This window comes from Branchiostoma belcheri, unplaced genomic scaffold (assembly GCF_001625305.1).
Source record: "Branchiostoma belcheri isolate BF01 breed outbred unplaced genomic scaffold, Haploidv18h27 scaffold243, whole genome shotgun sequence".
Lineage (NCBI taxonomy): Eukaryota > Metazoa > Chordata > Leptocardii > Amphioxiformes > Branchiostomatidae > Branchiostoma > Branchiostoma belcheri.
Genome location: NW_017803847.1, coordinates 173,504 through 191,306, shown reverse-complemented (window position 1 = coordinate 191,306; position 17,803 = coordinate 173,504). Strand labels below are relative to the sequence as shown.

At 42.8% G+C, this 17,803-nt stretch overlaps 1 protein-coding gene across 1 annotated transcript; it reads left to right on the top strand.

Annotated features, from left to right (window-relative positions):
• Window positions 1–1,607: 1,607 nt before the first annotated feature.
• Window positions 1,608–14,877, top strand: LOC109471258 (solute carrier family 28 member 3-like). Its single transcript, XM_019770540.1, has 11 exons — window positions 1,608–1,701; window positions 4,063–4,532; window positions 5,182–5,323; window positions 6,300–6,545; window positions 7,222–7,383; window positions 8,055–8,185; window positions 8,840–8,971; window positions 10,084–10,252; window positions 11,493–11,663; window positions 12,549–12,732; window positions 14,550–14,877. Exons 2-11 carry the CDS (start codon window positions 4,087–4,089, stop codon window positions 14,663–14,665), a joined length of 1,899 nt encoding a protein of 632 aa, XP_019626099.1. The 5' UTR covers window positions 1,608–1,701; window positions 4,063–4,086; the 3' UTR covers window positions 14,666–14,877.
• Window positions 14,878–17,803: the final 2,926 nt, after the last annotated feature.

Genomic DNA, 17,803 nt, shown 5'->3' with positions numbered 1-17,803 from the left:
TATATTCAAGTCTTGCTTTAGGGGACTGTGGTTAAGATACTGGTCATTTATTATTCAACACTGCGACATGTTAAGGTAGAAATAGTAAAATAAAAACAGCAATTTTTTTATTATAGGATTGAACAATAGCAATACTCAAATTTGATATAGTGATAATAATGTGTATGTCCATTTTTAATGGTATGTGTATGTTACATGCTACTGAAGACTCCAGAAAGAGTAGACATGTACTACTATGTTTATATATGTACTATCCGTAATGGGAGTCTTTGAAACAATTAACAATGTTGTAAATGCATTTTAAAGGAGTAGGGTGGGTCACTTATACGACGTACAACCAACTAGAGTTTCACGATCTCATACCTTCGCCAAGTGATGTTAATCTTTATGACTGACAAAATAAAGATTATTCCTCCTGATTATGCATATAGGATCCTCATTTGCGTGAATTATATCAGTTGATCATATTCTCCACCAAAAGACACAGACTTATCTTAACAAAGAAAGCCATTCTTGGATTTCCACATAAATTATGCAAATGAGGTCCTTATTTAAATAAGTTATGTTTAATAATGTTCACTTTTACTTAACTTTTAAATACCCCAAGTATGAAATTCCAGGCAGTTGCCATTATGGAATTATAACATTTTCGCATTCATTATGCAAATTAAGTGTTAATTTGCATAATCAATATCTACCTGTGTTTCTCTTGTTCTCAATAAATCACAAGCTTAAATAGTCCTATAATGTAACGCAAGCTGATTTTATAGAATTTCTTCATAAATTATGCAAATTACATCCAAAAATCATGACGATCCGTCAACCGGTTCTTGAGTTATCCTCTTTTGAATATTTTTAAAGAAATGCTCCTGCAGTTCTAGAACAAGCCTTTAAGGGACCCAAACTCACGTGACTTCTTTCCCAGCACAAGACCTACCTACCATCCAAATTTTGTAACCCTAGCACGTCCAGATGAGATATCATAACCGAGCCGCCAGGGGGTCCAAAATCTAATCATTTTGAGGTCTCATCAAGACCTACTCACCTACCAAGTATGAAGACAATCCATTTAAGCCTTCGCGAGTTATCGTGTTTATAGACAGACAGACAGACACACACACACACACACACACGAACGCCTCTGAAAACATAACCTTCTTGGCGAAGGTAACAACAGATAAGTGACTATATGAAAAATTGATTTTAAAAAATTCGGTATTCAAGCCCTAAAAACTACAATGGATGCTAGCCTGCTTGGAGATCACACCGCACATACAGCGGGGGCCTTGAGAGCCCCGGTGTTGAGCCAAATCCTTGAGCTGCCACATACGTGAGAGGTCAGGTGTTTAGGGCTAGGGTTAGGGTTAGGGTTTAGGGTTAGGGTTAGGGTTAGGGTTAGGGTTAGACTAGCTTACGATTGGGGTTTAGGTTAGGTTTAGTCTCCCACATCACGACTTAACCCCTCCCATCCCTTGTCTTAAGTATATTGGAAACCCCCAAGTAGTGTCGGAGTCATGTATTTGGCAGGATCATGTATTTGGCTTGACACCGGGCCGTTCCAAAGCCGTAACACATGTGTACAGTTGAAAGGTCACAACAGCGCTTGTTTGGGGAGGGGAGAGGGGAGTGTCTCAACCGCCATTGAAGGCCTGACTGCTAAAGTTTTCTGCCGTACTTCAAGCACGGCAGTGGTTTGAACAGGTACGTTCACTGTGTATGCATCATTATATCACGAGAATAGAGAAGGCATGTTCATCACACAGACGTATACTGACGTAACACTGCTATCGTAAGAACGACATGAAACGTGGTAAAGCTGTTAGTACCTCTTGAGTCTGAGTTAAAGATAAACAAAGCTAGCTTATCGATATAACGTTAATCACAAAGTCCAATTGAAAGAGTGCCAGTCGTGTTGATTTTACATACAGTAGGACTTAGACAGTAGATGGAATATAGGCGTTAGAAACACCCGTAACATGCACATAATGTCGTCGCCTTCACCCTCAAATGGTCTGAAACCTGTCGGGCTCTACCACTAGTGTCTGGCGCAGGGGGTTCTGTGGGATACAGTCTGTTGTGGTTGGTGCAGGCTGCCTTTAGGGAATAGTATTCCCTAGTCCAGCTCAACAGGCCGCCCGGTGGGAGTGTTACGCATGAAAATTATAGAGTTTTGTACGCCGGGAGTTTCTAGGGAGGCTCCTACTAGAAACCAGACTAGTATCAGACCGTTAGCCGGTTTCCTTCGGTAGCCAAGAGCACTACGCCCGCCTACCTAAATTACCGCTACGGGGTTGAGCCCGAGGGGAGTTGGCCGGCGCTATAACTACCACCAGGGTACCATCGTGCAAAATGTACCGGGGAACCTAGGTCAGTCGGGCGGGGAAGAGCTTCTGTAGTCCACAAAAGACGCCCCATCCGTGATAGAATAGACGCTAGGTTAGGTACTGTGTGGTGGATAAATATTTGGATATAGGTTTAGTGGTCAATGATCATTAGTGGTCAGTCAGTCCAACTAATTAAACTGGATATGGCGTAAGAAGTGACACAAGAAGAGAAAATCGTATCCTTCATTACTGGAACCTATGTCGGCCGCTTCGTCTTTGGAGCTTAATTCTTGAGCTTGGATTGAAGCACAGTATACCATTAGGCCACAGCATGTAAATTTTATGGATGACATCTTCCGCAGACTTCCGCGAGCGTGCGAAAAAAAAACAAGGCGGGCCGAAAAAAACAAACAAGGTTCCTACATTTTAAAATTTTGACTCAATCATTGTACAAATGGTTTTGATTCAGTGCATGGGAACAGCGCATATACACAGCCAGCATCACACATCACTGCAACTATATATTTATAAAACATTAAATCAGACCTTTTTCTTGTCTCCTCTCTTCATAGTCAGTGGTCGAAATACTTTTTTTCAGTGCTCTGCAATATTGCAGAAGAGTCAAAATTTTGTTCTGCAATTTGAAAATACTTTCTGCAAATACACAAGTCTCCATATTACAACCTTCTCAAACCATTAATGTCTTTTTTTACATCATATATAGCTTTGTAAATCTGTAGCATTGCTGGAATTCTTTTAAGTTTAATGTATCACTCTATTTAATTTCAGACTTTATAGATCCTTCTCCACAGAAAATTTATCATTTACTGGTATCTTCACGGGTCTTTCACCGCTGTCTCCCACTGCAAGCTACTACAACTAAAATCATACCTTACCTGTAAATGTACTAGTAATCACACCCACATATCATCCTTCCACACAACATACTAATAAAAGACACACCAAAAAACAGTACTTAACTCTTAAGCAACTCGATATGATTTTGGTGCTACCTGAAATGGTCAGACTACTACATTTCGTCAGGGACACTAAGAGAATTGCAGGTTAATAAGCACGAACTAATGATTCATATGCAAGTTAGCGAAGACAAATTTTTGGAAGTCCAAAGGGAAACAAAAGATAGACAAGTCAAGACAAGGATGATGCAAATTAGTGAAGAAGCTCCTGTTGCTTCAAAACAGCTTAAGTGTTGTCTGTCCTTGGGCCAGAGAGTTCTAGTTTGCTAAATTGAAAACTATTGAATCTGGATCCTACTAGTATTTTTCCTTCTGCAAAATTGCAGATTGTATAAATTTTTCTTCTGCAATCTTGAAAATCTATCTGCAGATTGCAGACTGCAGACAGGTATTTCGAACACTGATAGTTATCTGCCATCCACGTTCCGGCATGGCAACAGACATCTTTGCCCATTTTCGGCATGTTGACCACTAAAGGCAAAAAAAAAATCTCTTTTTTTCCAAAATCAGGCGAAAATCAATGCGCGCCCTGATGTCATTCATAAAAATAACTTGTTGTAGCCTAATAATATAAAACTCATCATTATTACTGTAGACATTAGCGTAGTCTTGATAGTTAGTTTAAAAACCCATAATCATTATTGGAAACGTTAGCGTAGAAATTAGTTTGATATATAGTATGTCTAAAGAAGATGGCATATGTAGTGTACCTGCTACAATTGTTGTGCAATAAAGTTTGACTTGATTTTGATTTATTCCAGAACTGACGTCACCAAAACACAGTCATGTCCAAGAAGCCACAGTCGGATGACCTACAGGTGGGATTTGACGTCACAGAACTCTCCAACTTGACCCCTACGGACCATCATGACCTTGAAGAAACGGAAACGGAAGTCAAGAACGAAAGGACCAACCCACCGCATGCATATGGGAACGCACTTACGCAGGTTTTCTCCAATTGTATCGCACGGTGCAAAACTTTCTTATCCACCCACAATAGGACGATCAAAAGGCTCTTTTGGGGGTTGTTGATACTATCGTACTTCGCATTTCTGATCTCTGGCCTGGTTTTAAACTTCTGCCGTTCGTTTGCGCTGCTCATCATGACTTTAGTGGTGCTGGCGTACGTGATGTACGCGCATGTTCGGGACAGGTGGGGCCCGAAGATCAGACAGAACTACTTGAAGCCGTGTGTAAGGACAGTAAAACCGTCATGGAGATACTTGAAGTGGTAAGTCTTGGAGAGTCTATCACAAATAAATTGAAGAAAAATCATTGAACATTTGGTATAAAGACCAAATGCAGTGCAAGAAAATCATTTCATCACTAATTGTTCATTTTATGACGATATCAGAAACCAATTATTTATCACCGTGTCGAAAATGCTTCCTTATTTTCCCACTATTGCCTACCAAGAAAACAATTTACTACTAAAATCAGATAGCCCACGTGTTATAAAAGAAGTGGGTAAATTTATATATTTGTTTATTTTGATTTTTTCACAAAGTGAAAGGGAGGGCAACTTGTTTTGCCCTCCCCTCAAATTAGAAGACTTAGTAAACCCAGCAAATCTAATACAACGTATGTTGTAGAATATCATTTTTTCATACATGTTTTCATACATGTACCTGCAATAAGCCATCGGGCATGTATTTGCAATAAAGGTTACTGTATATCTTCTATGAGCTCGCTTAACTCAACACTCTCTCATCAATGTTGGAGGAAAATACGTGACTTTCTTTTTAAGGATTGTTCTCTTCAACAGTACTTAACAACATATATCTTCTTGTGAGCCCAAGAGTTAACATTTTGCCTGATATGGATGTCTGTTTGCAAATGAAGGACAAAACTATTGAGTGTGTTTGTTTGTTCGTCTGTAGGTTGGTGTTCCTGGGTGCTCTGCTTTGTATCGGGTTATTCCTGGGTTTGGAAACGGCCAAACAACCGGACCAGCTCATTTCCATAGGGGGATACGTCATCATTCTCCTCATCTGCTTCGTGTGTTCCAAACACCCTGGTCAGGTGAGGGTTCAATTTAGTTTATTTGTTTTACCAGCTCAGGCCATTTTGGTCTGCTTTTCAGGCTTTACAACAAATTCACAGTATACTAGTACATAAACAATTAGTAAAATACAACATACCCGATATCAACTAAATCAAGTCCTGTTCTTAATGACCTGTTTAAAAGTCCTGAGACTAAGGAGCTGTCGTTGCTGTAGCGGAAGAGTGTTCCACAGGTAAGAGATACTATGTACACCGGCGCACTTCCACGAATTGCCTTAAAGACATTAATTAAGAGGGTTCTTCAAAATGTCACAGGGAAAAGAATGAATAGCGTACAATTGGCTCCACTGCTGAGGCGTTGCCAAAACTTCTAAGGAAACATACTTTTTAATGAACCTAGGCCATGTTAATTTGATTATACAGATGGCATCCGTGAGCACATGAATTTCATTAATTTTCGCCCATTTCCAAAACGTTTTTGACCATGCAGCTGCAAAATGAACACAAACAAAATTGGAAATGTCGTACTAATTTCGTAGATTGCCAAAATCAATTCCAAAGGAAATGCCGAAAATGTAAAGAAATGAAAATGAAGAGTCTTTTATTTTATTTGCCTTACCGTAATCTTGGTTTTTAGTCATTTTTTTTTAAATTTCAACATGCAAACAATACAATATATAGGGGAGACGCACTCAAGCAATATACTTGTACTCACGTCACCACTAGACATAAAATAAAAATTACATCGCAAAACATGGGTATGGTCCAGGTAAGAAGAAAACAGAATTTAGCTATTAAGATATTATGAATTAATACAGAACTATAAATCAGTTATTAAATCGCTCGCTTAGTTTCAGAAAGATATAGCTGCCATTTGAAGGGACTTCCCTTGGCACTGCAGCAAAACGTCCAGATCTCATATCCCGTTTTCTGAACAAGTTATGGTCCAGATTTTTGACAGTTTTTTTTTTAATTTTTATATTTGCAACCCCAGGTGAGATGGAGGCCAGTGCTGTGGGGCCTCGCACTGCAGTTTTGTCTCGGTCTCTTCGTCCTGAGAACTTCGGTAGGATACCAGGTCTTCAACTTCCTGGGTCAGACGTTCGAAGGTTTCATCAAGTTTGCTGACGAAGGGTCGCAGTTCGTGTTCGGTGACCTTCCCGTGGTGACCAGTCCGTCCGGTAACCTGACTGACCTGACGCTGACCAGGGCGTACCTGGTCCACAACGTCGCCTTCCAGGTGAGTTAAATACTACTCATTAGGGGAGGGGTCAGCTAACCGGCATGAGTAGAAAAGGCATTTTTTACACCGATATAGTTTTATGATTACCAAAGTTTCCTCTTCTTCCTCTACTTCTCTAGACCAAAAATGTTAATGATCTGGAACCAGACGGCTGGCAACATGGTAACTAGTGTTGGGTTACATCATGTTGCAATTCTATAGCAGGAGGGATTTAGACTCCTGTCTGACCAATCATATAAATGTGTTGGAGTAAGAATTAACATAGCAGACCTTTGCGAAGGTAAACATTGTTCATTTCCTTTGCAAATGGTACCTTTCTAGTTGGACTTTGTAAAACTATTTTTTACTGGGAAAATTTTGCTCAGAAGTACAGAAGAATGTATATTTGTAAAATCTGCCCAAACAGTGTGATCCTTGGCATAAATTGCCCTGTTATTAACCCCTAAACACTTCACTGGATGGACTGAGCTACTTAGACAGCAGGTGTACGTTGTTCTAGTGTCAATTCAATATTTTGGCTGTAGCTGTGTTGGCTGTGTGGCCTAAAAGGGAAAAAAGACACATACATGTACATTGTGGGAGAAATACATGTACGGGATGTGATGAAGATGCTAGGCCCGAGGAACGAACCCTGAGGAACAAGGCTAACTCAAGACGTATTTTCTCCACACAGGTGATGCCAACAGTGGTGTTCTTCGCCACAGTGACGTCACTGCTGTACCACCTGGGCTGGATGCAGTTCGTCATCCACAAACTCGCCTGGCTCATGCAGCTCACGCTAGGCATCACGGGACCGGAGGCCGTCTCAGCTGCGGGCAGCATCTTCCTCGGATTGGTCAGTTCGCTGTTGACCGTTATGAACGGTTTTGCATTTGAATTCGTTTTTACACTCGTACATTTATACCTGAATTTGAGACAATATGATCGCACAAATTTGTTGAAAAGTTGACGTATATTATTCCAAAAAGCAGTTACTTATCAAGGAGGTATATAACATTAGAAATATTTCTTTCAATATACTATTTCATTTTTTGGTACAAAACGGACATAATGCATGCCCCTTAACATAGCCCCTTACCGTTAGACTGACTGTGCCATGTTGGTCCGTCCTTACCGTTAGACTGACTGCCATGTTGGTCCGTCCTTACCGTTAGACTGACTGCCATGTTGGTCCGTCCTTACCGTTAGACTGAATGTGCCATGTTGGTCCGTCCTTACCGTTAGACTGACTGCCATGTTGGTCCGTCCTTACCGTTAGACTGACTGCGCCATGTTGGTCCGTCCTTACCGTTAGACTGACTGCCATGTTGGTCCGTCCTTACCGTTAGACTGACTGTGCCATGTTGGTCCGTCCTTACCGTTAGACTGACTGCCATGTTGGTCCGTCCTTACCGTTAGACTGACTGTGCCATGTTGGTCCGTCCTTACCGTAAGAGTGACTGTGCCATGCTGGTCCGTCCTTACCGTTAGACTGACTGTGCCATGTCGGTTGGTCCTTACCGTTAGACTGACTGTGCCATGTTGGTCCGCCCGTTCCTGCCGGCCATGACGAACTCGGAGCTGTTTACCGTGATGACTGCCGGGTTCTCCAGCATCGCCGGGTCCGTCCTGGCCGCGTTCACGTCACTGGGAATTAGGTAAGGCATATTCGTGTGTACACAACTGCTTCACAAACCCAATCACGCCGTCTTTACATTGAAGCCCTATTGCAACTACCTCAAAGCATGTTCAAAGCCAATCTTTTCAGATTGATCTGGACTATTCTATTCTTGTTGGAAAGGGTCCTAAGAATGGAAACCCGCGATCCAAGTAATTCACATACCTCATACCTGGTCCGCGCACTTCGAAATCGTGCCCAAAGGCAAGTCGCCCAAGATAAAATCCTTGACAGTTTGATGAAAATAAAGTCGCAAAGTAGCGCCATGTTAGGTCAACTCCAAGCTCCTTGCCCCTCCAAGCTTCGCTAGCTATATAGGTACCTTGACCGAAAGCCCGTGTGGTCCTGGCAGACGCGGTGGTCTTTAATTGTCCAGCGGCTCCAGCCTATCGTGTTTGGGCCAGGTCATCTTCGGGGCTCTATTACTTTTCCCCTGCCCAGTACAGTAGACCGCCTGGTAGGACCCTTTGCTAAGATACTAGAAGCTTGGCATGCCTGGAGTTGCCCCACCACGTGCCCGGCCTAATCAAACTCCCGCCGTGAAAAATCTACCGCGGGGGAACCTAGCTCAAGCCGGCGGGGAAGGCTGGATACCAGTCTTTGCATAATTAAATGTTGCAATGCTCCGTTGCAGCGCGTCGTTTCTCCTGACCGCTAACGTGATGGCGGCTCCCACGTCCCTGGCCCTGTCCAAACTGGTCTACCCTGAGACAGACACACGTCGCCATGGCAACAAAAAGGACGACAGACTAGACGTCGAGATACCGTGAGTCAACTTTTCAGAAGTATTTTGCAAATCTATTTTTCCAATGCTCAACTACTATTTATTCTAAGGAGCTTCAGACGACATCCACCATTTTTAGTTCTCCAGAAAAAGCACTTACTGGTCATATAAATCTTGTGTAAATTTTGGTATACAATGTAACATTTGTGACATTTCGGAAGAAATTAGAATGTTCTCCGCCTCAAGGAATTTTGACCCTTCGATTTTTTTACCGAGTCTGTCGCTCTTCACCGGCTGTCTGACCCAAGTACTGTAGACACGTCGATGTCGGTTGGTTGAGACGGGAACGTTACCGGCTTTCCGATGAGCTTTGACCCAATGCTGACGTCATATGGGGATCGGAAAAATCTCGTGTACTTGGGCCAGATAGCTGATGAAGAACGAGAGATTTTTTGTATTCAAAGAAACAAGAATTAATAGAAAGGACGAAGACAAAACGGCGGCCTGCTCACGTTGTCTACTATATTGGTCTCTAGAATTCTGCTCAAGTTAAATGTGATATTTAACCTAAAATTTTACAAGTAGTAAGTGAGTTTATGTGGATTGTGATTTTTGTGCACTAAGTAGTTACAGTAGCTGTACTTTTGTAAAAAAAAAAATCAGTGCAATCCAGTCCCCCTGTCAAGGGCTTCTGTAATACCTTTTGGAAGTTCAATAAACCAGGCATATGGAAGAAAGTATAAACACGGACAACTAAAAACGTTTTGTTGTTATGATGAGATCCTGTGTGGCTAACAAGAATAAGAGTTGGTATGGAGAACAGTTTAATTTTTCGCTTTGTAACTATCAACTCAGAATAACTTCCATGCCTAGCCTCCGTAGCAGGCTTGTAGAACTGGGGGTTTGGTGGTCTTTTGGCTGTTTTGTTATATATCTATAAGCCTGCTACGGAGGCTAGGCATGGAAGTTCTTCTAAGTTGGTAGTTACATAACAAAAAACGAGGGTAATTCAACCAGGCCGGCTATATGTTGTCTACATGTATATGCAATCAGAAAATAGCACATAAAAGCTGCCTTGAAGACCCCCAAACCCCCAGTTTTTGGCGTGCTATGGAGGCTATTCCATGCTAACATCTGTGACTGTTATTTCTCAGGAAGGACAGGAACCTGCTGGAAGCGGCGTCAGCAGGAGCCAGTATGGGGGTGAGTATCGTGGCGAACATCGTGGGGAACCTCATCTCCTTCATCTCCCTCCTGGCCTTCATCAACACCGTCCTCACCTGGCTGGGCCGGATGGTCAACATACAGGACCTCACCTTCCAGGTACGGGCGGCATGTGGCTGTTTTTATGATCAGGCGTTTTAATTTTTTTAGTAAGGCCACACCAATTTAATTTGTTGGATCTCGGATTCGCCTCTTCATTTATTTCTGATTTGCAAAAAAAAAAAGAATTTTGGTTCTGAATCAACTCAAATATGCTCATATTTTTTCCATCTATCAATGCAGTGGTTTGATTAAAAGTTCAAACGTCATTGTTTAGATATTAACCCAGCCCTTTTTGTTGACAACATGGCTCCTATCGTAACATTTGGGGCTATAATAGTATACTTAGCACTGTTTTTTTTTTCCCTGTCGCTTCATATTTTTTCAGAAAAAATTCGTGAAGCAACAAATGAAATTGATGTGGCCTAAAAGAAACATTAATACAAAGGGAAGGACGAAGACAGAGTGGTGGCCTACTCAAGTTGTGCTTATATTCTAGTCGCAACTTAAGTGTACATTGAAAATGAAATGTTTGACAACTTACTAAAAACAATACACATAAAAGCAATAGCTTTGATGAACGTGAGTCCCCTTCCCCATTGCAAGAAAGTATAAAGAACACGGACAGCTAAAAACTTTTGTTGCTATGATGACTTAATTCTTGTGTGGCTAATGATTTTACAGTTGATATTATGAGAGCTGAGCAAACTACCACGTAGAATTAAGAGTTTTTTTAACGTTGTCGGAAAGATAGAGTGTTGACGTGTAGCTACCCACGGCAGGTTACTGTCCAAGTAACCCCCTCCTTCAAAATGAAATAGGGGCATAACTAGACGGACAGTTTACAATAGGGGATCGATACGACAAACAATTCAATGCACTACCCGCTAGACCAAAAGGTCCAGGACCCGTGAAACAAGTCAGTTGGTAGCACTTGAAACCTTATGTATTTCTTCTGTCCCTGTAACACTCACAGACTATTTGTTCGTGCCTCCGGCGTTCTTGGTCGGTGTGCCAATAATGCAGTAACCTGAACTAGTCACCCGTGTGATGCCTGGTGCTGTAGCAGACACCCCGCGGTGTTGGATTGCATTAGGTAGCAAATGGATGGTTACCACACATATGAATTTGTTTGTTTACGAATAAACTGAGTAGTAGTTTTAAGACTAGACCACTTGAAGAAAAACATTATGCAGACTTGGATAAACCCCGTTTGATTTTTAGTCTGTAAGCCAAAAGGTTCAGCACCAGTCAAATAATTCAGTTGGTGGCACTCGAAAGTTTTGTTTCCCTGTTACAGACTATTTGTTCGTACGTGTTCATGCCTCTGGCGTTCCTGGCCGGTGTACCATGGGAAGACTGCCGTGTGGTCGCCGAGCTGTTCGGGACTAAGACCTTTCTGAACGAGTTTGTGGCGTACGTGGACATGAGTAACATCATCAAGGGCCGAGTACCGGGTAAAACACTCCAGGTACGCACACACATACACTCATAAGTTATGCCGTAAGTTTAAACTGTAATTTCCAGCACAAAGAATTGGACGTACCCAAATTTTCGACTCTACAATTCCAGTCTTTGTCAAATAATTAGCAATCGACCGCCTTTGTTACGTCACGTTATGCAGATGTGACTCGGAGAGCAGTGGATCGTAAATTGCAGAAAGTCTGTGGCGCCCCCCGTCTTTGTTGAGGGAGGGTTGTAGTGCCTGGATGTAGAATTGGCCTCTTTAATCCCTCGGGCAAAAAAGTCTGACTCGGAGTTCACCCAGAACTCATTCCTTGACAAAGACTGGTTGTGCAGTCGAAAATTTGTGTAACTTCCTATTCTTTGTGTTTTAAATTAGTTTAAACTTCTTACATAATGATGTCTATCAACATAAATGAACTTTCAGGATACGTATGCAACCATGTCCCTAACAACTATATAACTCATTATATGAAACATGTTTGAATTGCAATTCAATTGCCAGCACAAGAAATTGGACTTACCCAAATTTTCCAGTCTTTGTTAAGGAATGAGCAATCTACCGCTTTCGTGACGTCACGCAGATAACACACGTGACTCCGTCAGCAGTGGATCATAGGTTGCAGAAAGTCTGTGGCGTCCCCCGTCTCCAAGCCATTCAATTTCTTGTGCTGACAATAGCAGTTCAAACTTGTTTCATAATGACTTCTACCAACATAGATGAAATTATAGAAACTGAAACAAGCTTGGAGCGCCTGGAATATTTCAGCAATGAACGACAAGCAGTTCTGGAGATCAAACTTTGTCTGCTCCACCTCTTTGGAGGATGAACAATAATGATGATGATGAGATGAACTTCCAAGATAACTATACCATCATGACCATCCCGTAGCACCCCCGTTCAATAGCCATCGCCACCTTCGCCCTGTGCGGCTTCGCGAACTTCGGCAGTGTGGGGATCCAGCTGGGAGGGATGGGGATCATGGCCCCGGCCCGGCGGGGGGACCTGGCAGACCTCGCCCTGAGATCCATGCTGACCGGCGCCGTGGTCGGGCTACTCAACGCCTGCATGGCCGGTGAGATGACACCTTTTCTTGTACTATCATGAAAGTTCATCTGTGTTGGTAATTACATGTTTTAAGTTAAAACTTTTGTTCCAAACACAAAAATTCTCTCACCTAGAGCTTTCGACCAGTCACTCTGGTCTTCCTCAGTAGACTGACCCAGTGAAGCTTGTCACGTGGCTTCTTTGAAGAGTGACTGGTCGAAAGCTCTAGGTGAGAGAATGTTTTGTGTTGGAACAAAAGTTTTAACTTTAAACCTTTTCTTGTATTGAATGAAGACCTTTACTAAGACACATTTTTGCCCCACTGGGCTAAAGCTAAGGTCCCAATTACGCCGGTGCCCGTCGGGGATGTAGCCCCGGCTGGCCCCGGCCGGGTTCAGGAGTCGAGCGGGCATCGGCTGTCGTGGTCACAATTAAAAGTTTCCTTCAGTAGCATTTTGTTAGAAATTTTGTCACCCTCTTTGGTCGGTATCCGGCAGGCACCCGGCAGGTACCCAGCAGATTCTCTGACGATGTCTTGTATTGACCTATACGTAATGCAGAATTCACGTATTTGTTGTGATTATTTGATCTGTGAGGTCACACATTTTACCCGGGTTTACGAAGTACACACCTTTATTCTGTTCATCTGGTTTGTGACGGAAGAAATGTGTCCCGGTGGAATGCCGGCAACCGGAGGGGTACCTCTCGGTGTTCTCACGATGAGGTCACGGCGTCTTTTTGTCAGCGGGGCCTGGGTAGAATTTAACTCAGAATTAAATTCTTATCGGGGCCCCGACGGGCCAAAAAATAGCCCGGTAGCCGCAGGGTGCCCCGCGGGGCCACGTCGGGGTCCCGCCCGAAAGTGGTAAAAAACAGCCCGGTAACTACCCGCCAGGGCCCCTTTTCCCGATTGGGACCTTAGCTTAAGACAGGTCACATGTTGACAGTCATATACAGAAACGTTTATATGCAAATCTCTATACTCTAGTACATTCGACTTCCTCTCGTTTCTTAGTAATGGAAATATATAGGAGGTCGTATGATTAGTTAGCTATCACGAGAGTATGATGAGTTGGCTTCACGAAGGTTACAAGGAATTTAAACGTTTCTGTAATATTGAAATATCTAAAGTGGGGGAATTTACTTAACACATATATCTGAAAAGAATGACTATAGATCTATCACCATACAAAGGGTAATCTACAGTAAAATGAACTTAGTCTCCTACTTTTACCAAAACTACAAAATTGGCAGTTTCTTTGGGTGTTTTGATACTTGATACTTGTCATTTTGGAAACGGTCAAACCTTTTATAATGGAATAAGCTCGGGAATGTTTTACCTTATTCTAAAACGCGTGTTCCCAAAATACGCCTTTCCAAGCATTTCCAAGGTCCAAATATTATTTTGGTGCAGATACGTGAAATAGCGCGTTTAAAGGCTTAAAACATGCTCTTTTTAGGCCAAATTAACGCACCCATAACATGTATTATGTATGGTAGTTGTTATATCAATTCAGTATCGATGTCATTACGATGCACTTTTGTTACTAGCCTGGTATCCAGTCTAATTCGTGGTCGGGGCCAGAAGAGCTCTGTCCCGCCCGCCTCACATAGGTTTCCCGGTGTGTATTTCACGAGAGATTGATGATGGGGTAAACCCAATCCCAAAGCATACGGTCTCTTATTAGCGTAACTCTCCTACCGGGACGGTCTGTTGCACTGGGCGGGGGAAGACACAGCCTGCCTGAACACCCCAATACCCCCAATCACGTAAGACTGGATACCAGGCTATTTTGTTACATGTCAGTAAAGTTCTTCTTTGTGTTATTTACTCTCCCCTCCCAGGTCTACTTTACCAGGACCCCGTGTTGTCCACAGTCAGTACACTGAACGGCACAGCGGTACTGAACAGCACACAGTCGTGTCAATACACAGGAACTCTTCTGGACTGTATGTGTTAACTGTGCATACAGGAAAACTATCCTGGCGTGTAGTATAACATCTATCATTGTAAAATTTGAGAGAAATTTACATGCAAGGTAGACAAAAAGAATCAATTTCTTCCTGGTTGGAAATTCCTTTGTGTCTTTTGTACATAATATGCTGTACGCAACTTTGAATATTATATATAAATCTTTTTAAGCTGCTGAGCTATTTATATAGAGCTACTAGTACCGGTAAATGAAAAAAAAAAGCCAATCTTCTTTTGTTTGACATTGATATTATCAAACTAAACTTTTAATATGTTTATACAGAGAAGACAGCTACTGATTCTATGTTTCTATTGTTTGAAAAATATATTACTTGTAATAATTAGCACTGTTGCTGTATCTGCACTCTGTTTTTATTGCCATGCAAACAGTAAAAGAAAGTTGGTGTTTTTAACGTATCCTGAAAAAAAATGATCTTGAAAGTGTTCATTTCTTAATTAATGCTGGTTACATGTATACCATAGAGAATGAATTTTTGGGAATATGTGGTTTGTAACGTTATAGTGGTAACGCTATACTGATGCTGGAACGTTACAAACCACATGTTTCATGTTGCAAAGAACATCAAAACTTCATTCTCTATTTGTTGTCAGATTTGGCCCATGGTAATGTTGAGCATAAAATGCCCCGACACCTCAAAACACGTGTTTAACGTCAACAGGATCATTCCGATGCCTTCCAGCCCTATGCAAATGAGGGTTACCCCCGTATTTTCGCATTGCATTCTGGGGATGGGAAACTGGTGAATAGCTAGCCTGGGTGCCATCCGATTTGTAACGGCAACCCCGAACAAAAATTTTCGGGTGATGGCACCCAGGCTACAGTCTCCCCACTCATCCCTAAGAAATATGTGAAACATTAGGAAACTTTACTAATTTCGTATTTAATCGTTAGCAAGCACTGTTTTTTAATAATTTCCAACATGTAATCACACGACGTGGTGACGGCACACTCAAGTTTTTCAAACTTATATTAATTAATGCCGCCAAAAGGCAATACACTACTCATTTTCACCTGAGTGAAGTGAGGAAAGTCGTGTAAAGTTCCTTTCCCAAGGGCACAAGATCGGCGGCATGTCAGGACTCGAACCCGGGACCTCTAGGTTACGAGTCGAGCACTCTGCCGCTACGCCACACGACCCCACGAAGCACGGGTTGAACGGGCTTTTCGACTGTAAGGGTGTGGGACAAATGACACGTCTTGCAGCAGTCATGAATCGAAAAGGAAGGGACCGATCAGATGATTCCACGGGTGGGTTGAAACAATCGCCTCTAAACACCCTTACAAAGTGTATGAACTTCCCATATATCAGGGCAATGTACTGTCGTCTTTTCAATATCAGGTTGCTGTGCTGAAAGTTCCTTGATGAATCTTCGTTGGTTTATGCTAGACCCAGAGATGAAATGTTACCGGTTAAAGCTTCGGTCCCAATTGGAAAAAGGGGCCCTGGTGGGTAGTTCCCGGGCTGTTTTTTTTTTTTTGTACTTTCGGGCGTGACCCCTACGTGGCCCCGCGGGATACCGTGCGGCTACCGGGCTATTTTTGGGCCCGGCGGGGACCCGAGAAGAATTTAATTCTGCCTAAATTCTACCCGGGCCCCGCTGACAAAAATATGCCGTGACCTCATCGTGAGAACACCGACAGGTACCCCCTCGGTTGCCGGCAGTCCTCCGGGACTAATTATCTTACGTCACAGACCAGATGCATAGAATAAAGGTGTGTACTTCGTAACACTGGGTCAAATGTGTTACGTCACAGATCAGGTTATTACAACAAAGGCATGGACTCTGTATTACATGGGTCACTACAAGACATCGTCAGAGCATCTGCCGGATACCTGCCGGGGTCCTACCAATGAGGGTGAAAAGAGTTACAACAAAAATGCCACTGAAGGGAACTTTTAATTGTGACCACGACAGCCGGTACCCTCCCGACTCCTGAGCCCGGCCGGGGCTATATCTCCGACGGGCACCGGCGCAATTGGGACCGACGCTTAACCGGTTCAACCACTACACAGCTGACACGTGAACAGGTGCATCCAACTGTAAAGCCAACGGTAAGTAAAGGCAACACCATGTTTTCATAGCGTCTATGCCACATCTTTGGTACTTAAACGAGTCTTGAAGGATGTGTCCGAGACATGACGTTTTCGTTCAACAGTGGCTCTTTTTTGTATAACTTTGATAACGCCTATAGTTAGCCGAGAAGGTTTTAGCTCAATCAAGAACGCGATCGTTCTATCAGAATGTCCTTGTGTCACGGGGCGGTTCACAGATACTACCGATACACAGATTGTCTTTGGGGACACAGATGTCCCTTGTTGCTAGGGGGATGTCCCCTAAGCCTAGCCTTCTATATTTAGATTAGATTAGAACCACATGTACCAGGGGGGATATAAGAAGGCGAACACCAGGGGACAGGGGGATGACCAGAAGACTCTGTCAGGGAAGGTCGTTGTCGTGGGAATAAAGAACATTTTCGTACACAACTTGCTCTACTCTGTATGGTCACTTTACCCCAATGTGACACTTGGTTCAATGAGGTTAGAGAGATTTCAGTCTGTGTGTGTTTTTGATTCAGATGTAACAGTCTCTTGTAGTATATAAATCAGAAGATTATCTTTTTAGTCATAATCTGTAGCCAAGAGAATATCAATATGACTAAACATCATATATTGATCACAGGATTTTATTCACAGCCGACGTTTCGGTGACCGTCTGTCATCTTCCTCAGGGCAATTCTGGCCGTGTTCATATGAAGTTAGTGAAGGCGCTTCACATGTGGTTTACCCCGAAGCCGGTTTCAAGTGGCTCAATCTGAACGCTCCAAATCACATTGAAAGCGCCTCGATCCCAAACCACTTCTAGAGGTGGTTTCGAATCGGTTTTCCCGCATCGCGATTTGCGTCTGAACGCAATGTGATTTCAATGTAACTTCGCCTGGTCATGGATTACTGGGTGATATATCTTTATTCATATGCAATACCAAACTTTACGTGGCAGCAACTTAAAGAGAAGTAAAGGTCAAATAATGTGTCCGTTCTAGGGCGAGCTTCACCGCCTCTGGCGGGACTACGTCGGCATTCGGCGCGTGGGGGGGGGGGGGGGC

Coding starts and splice junctions, on each gene's coding strand:
- LOC109471258 (XM_019770540.1), top strand. CDS start 4,087: ATGTCCAAGAAGCCACAGTCGGATGACCTACAGGTGGGATTTGACGTC. Junction 4,533..5,181: donor TCATGGAGATACTTGAAGTG/GTAAGTCTTGGA, acceptor GTTCGTCTGTAG/GTTGGTGTTCCTGGGTGCTC. Junction 7,384..8,054: donor GCAGCATCTTCCTCGGATTG/GTCAGTTCGCTG, acceptor CCTTACCGTTAG/ACTGACTGTGCCATGTTGGT.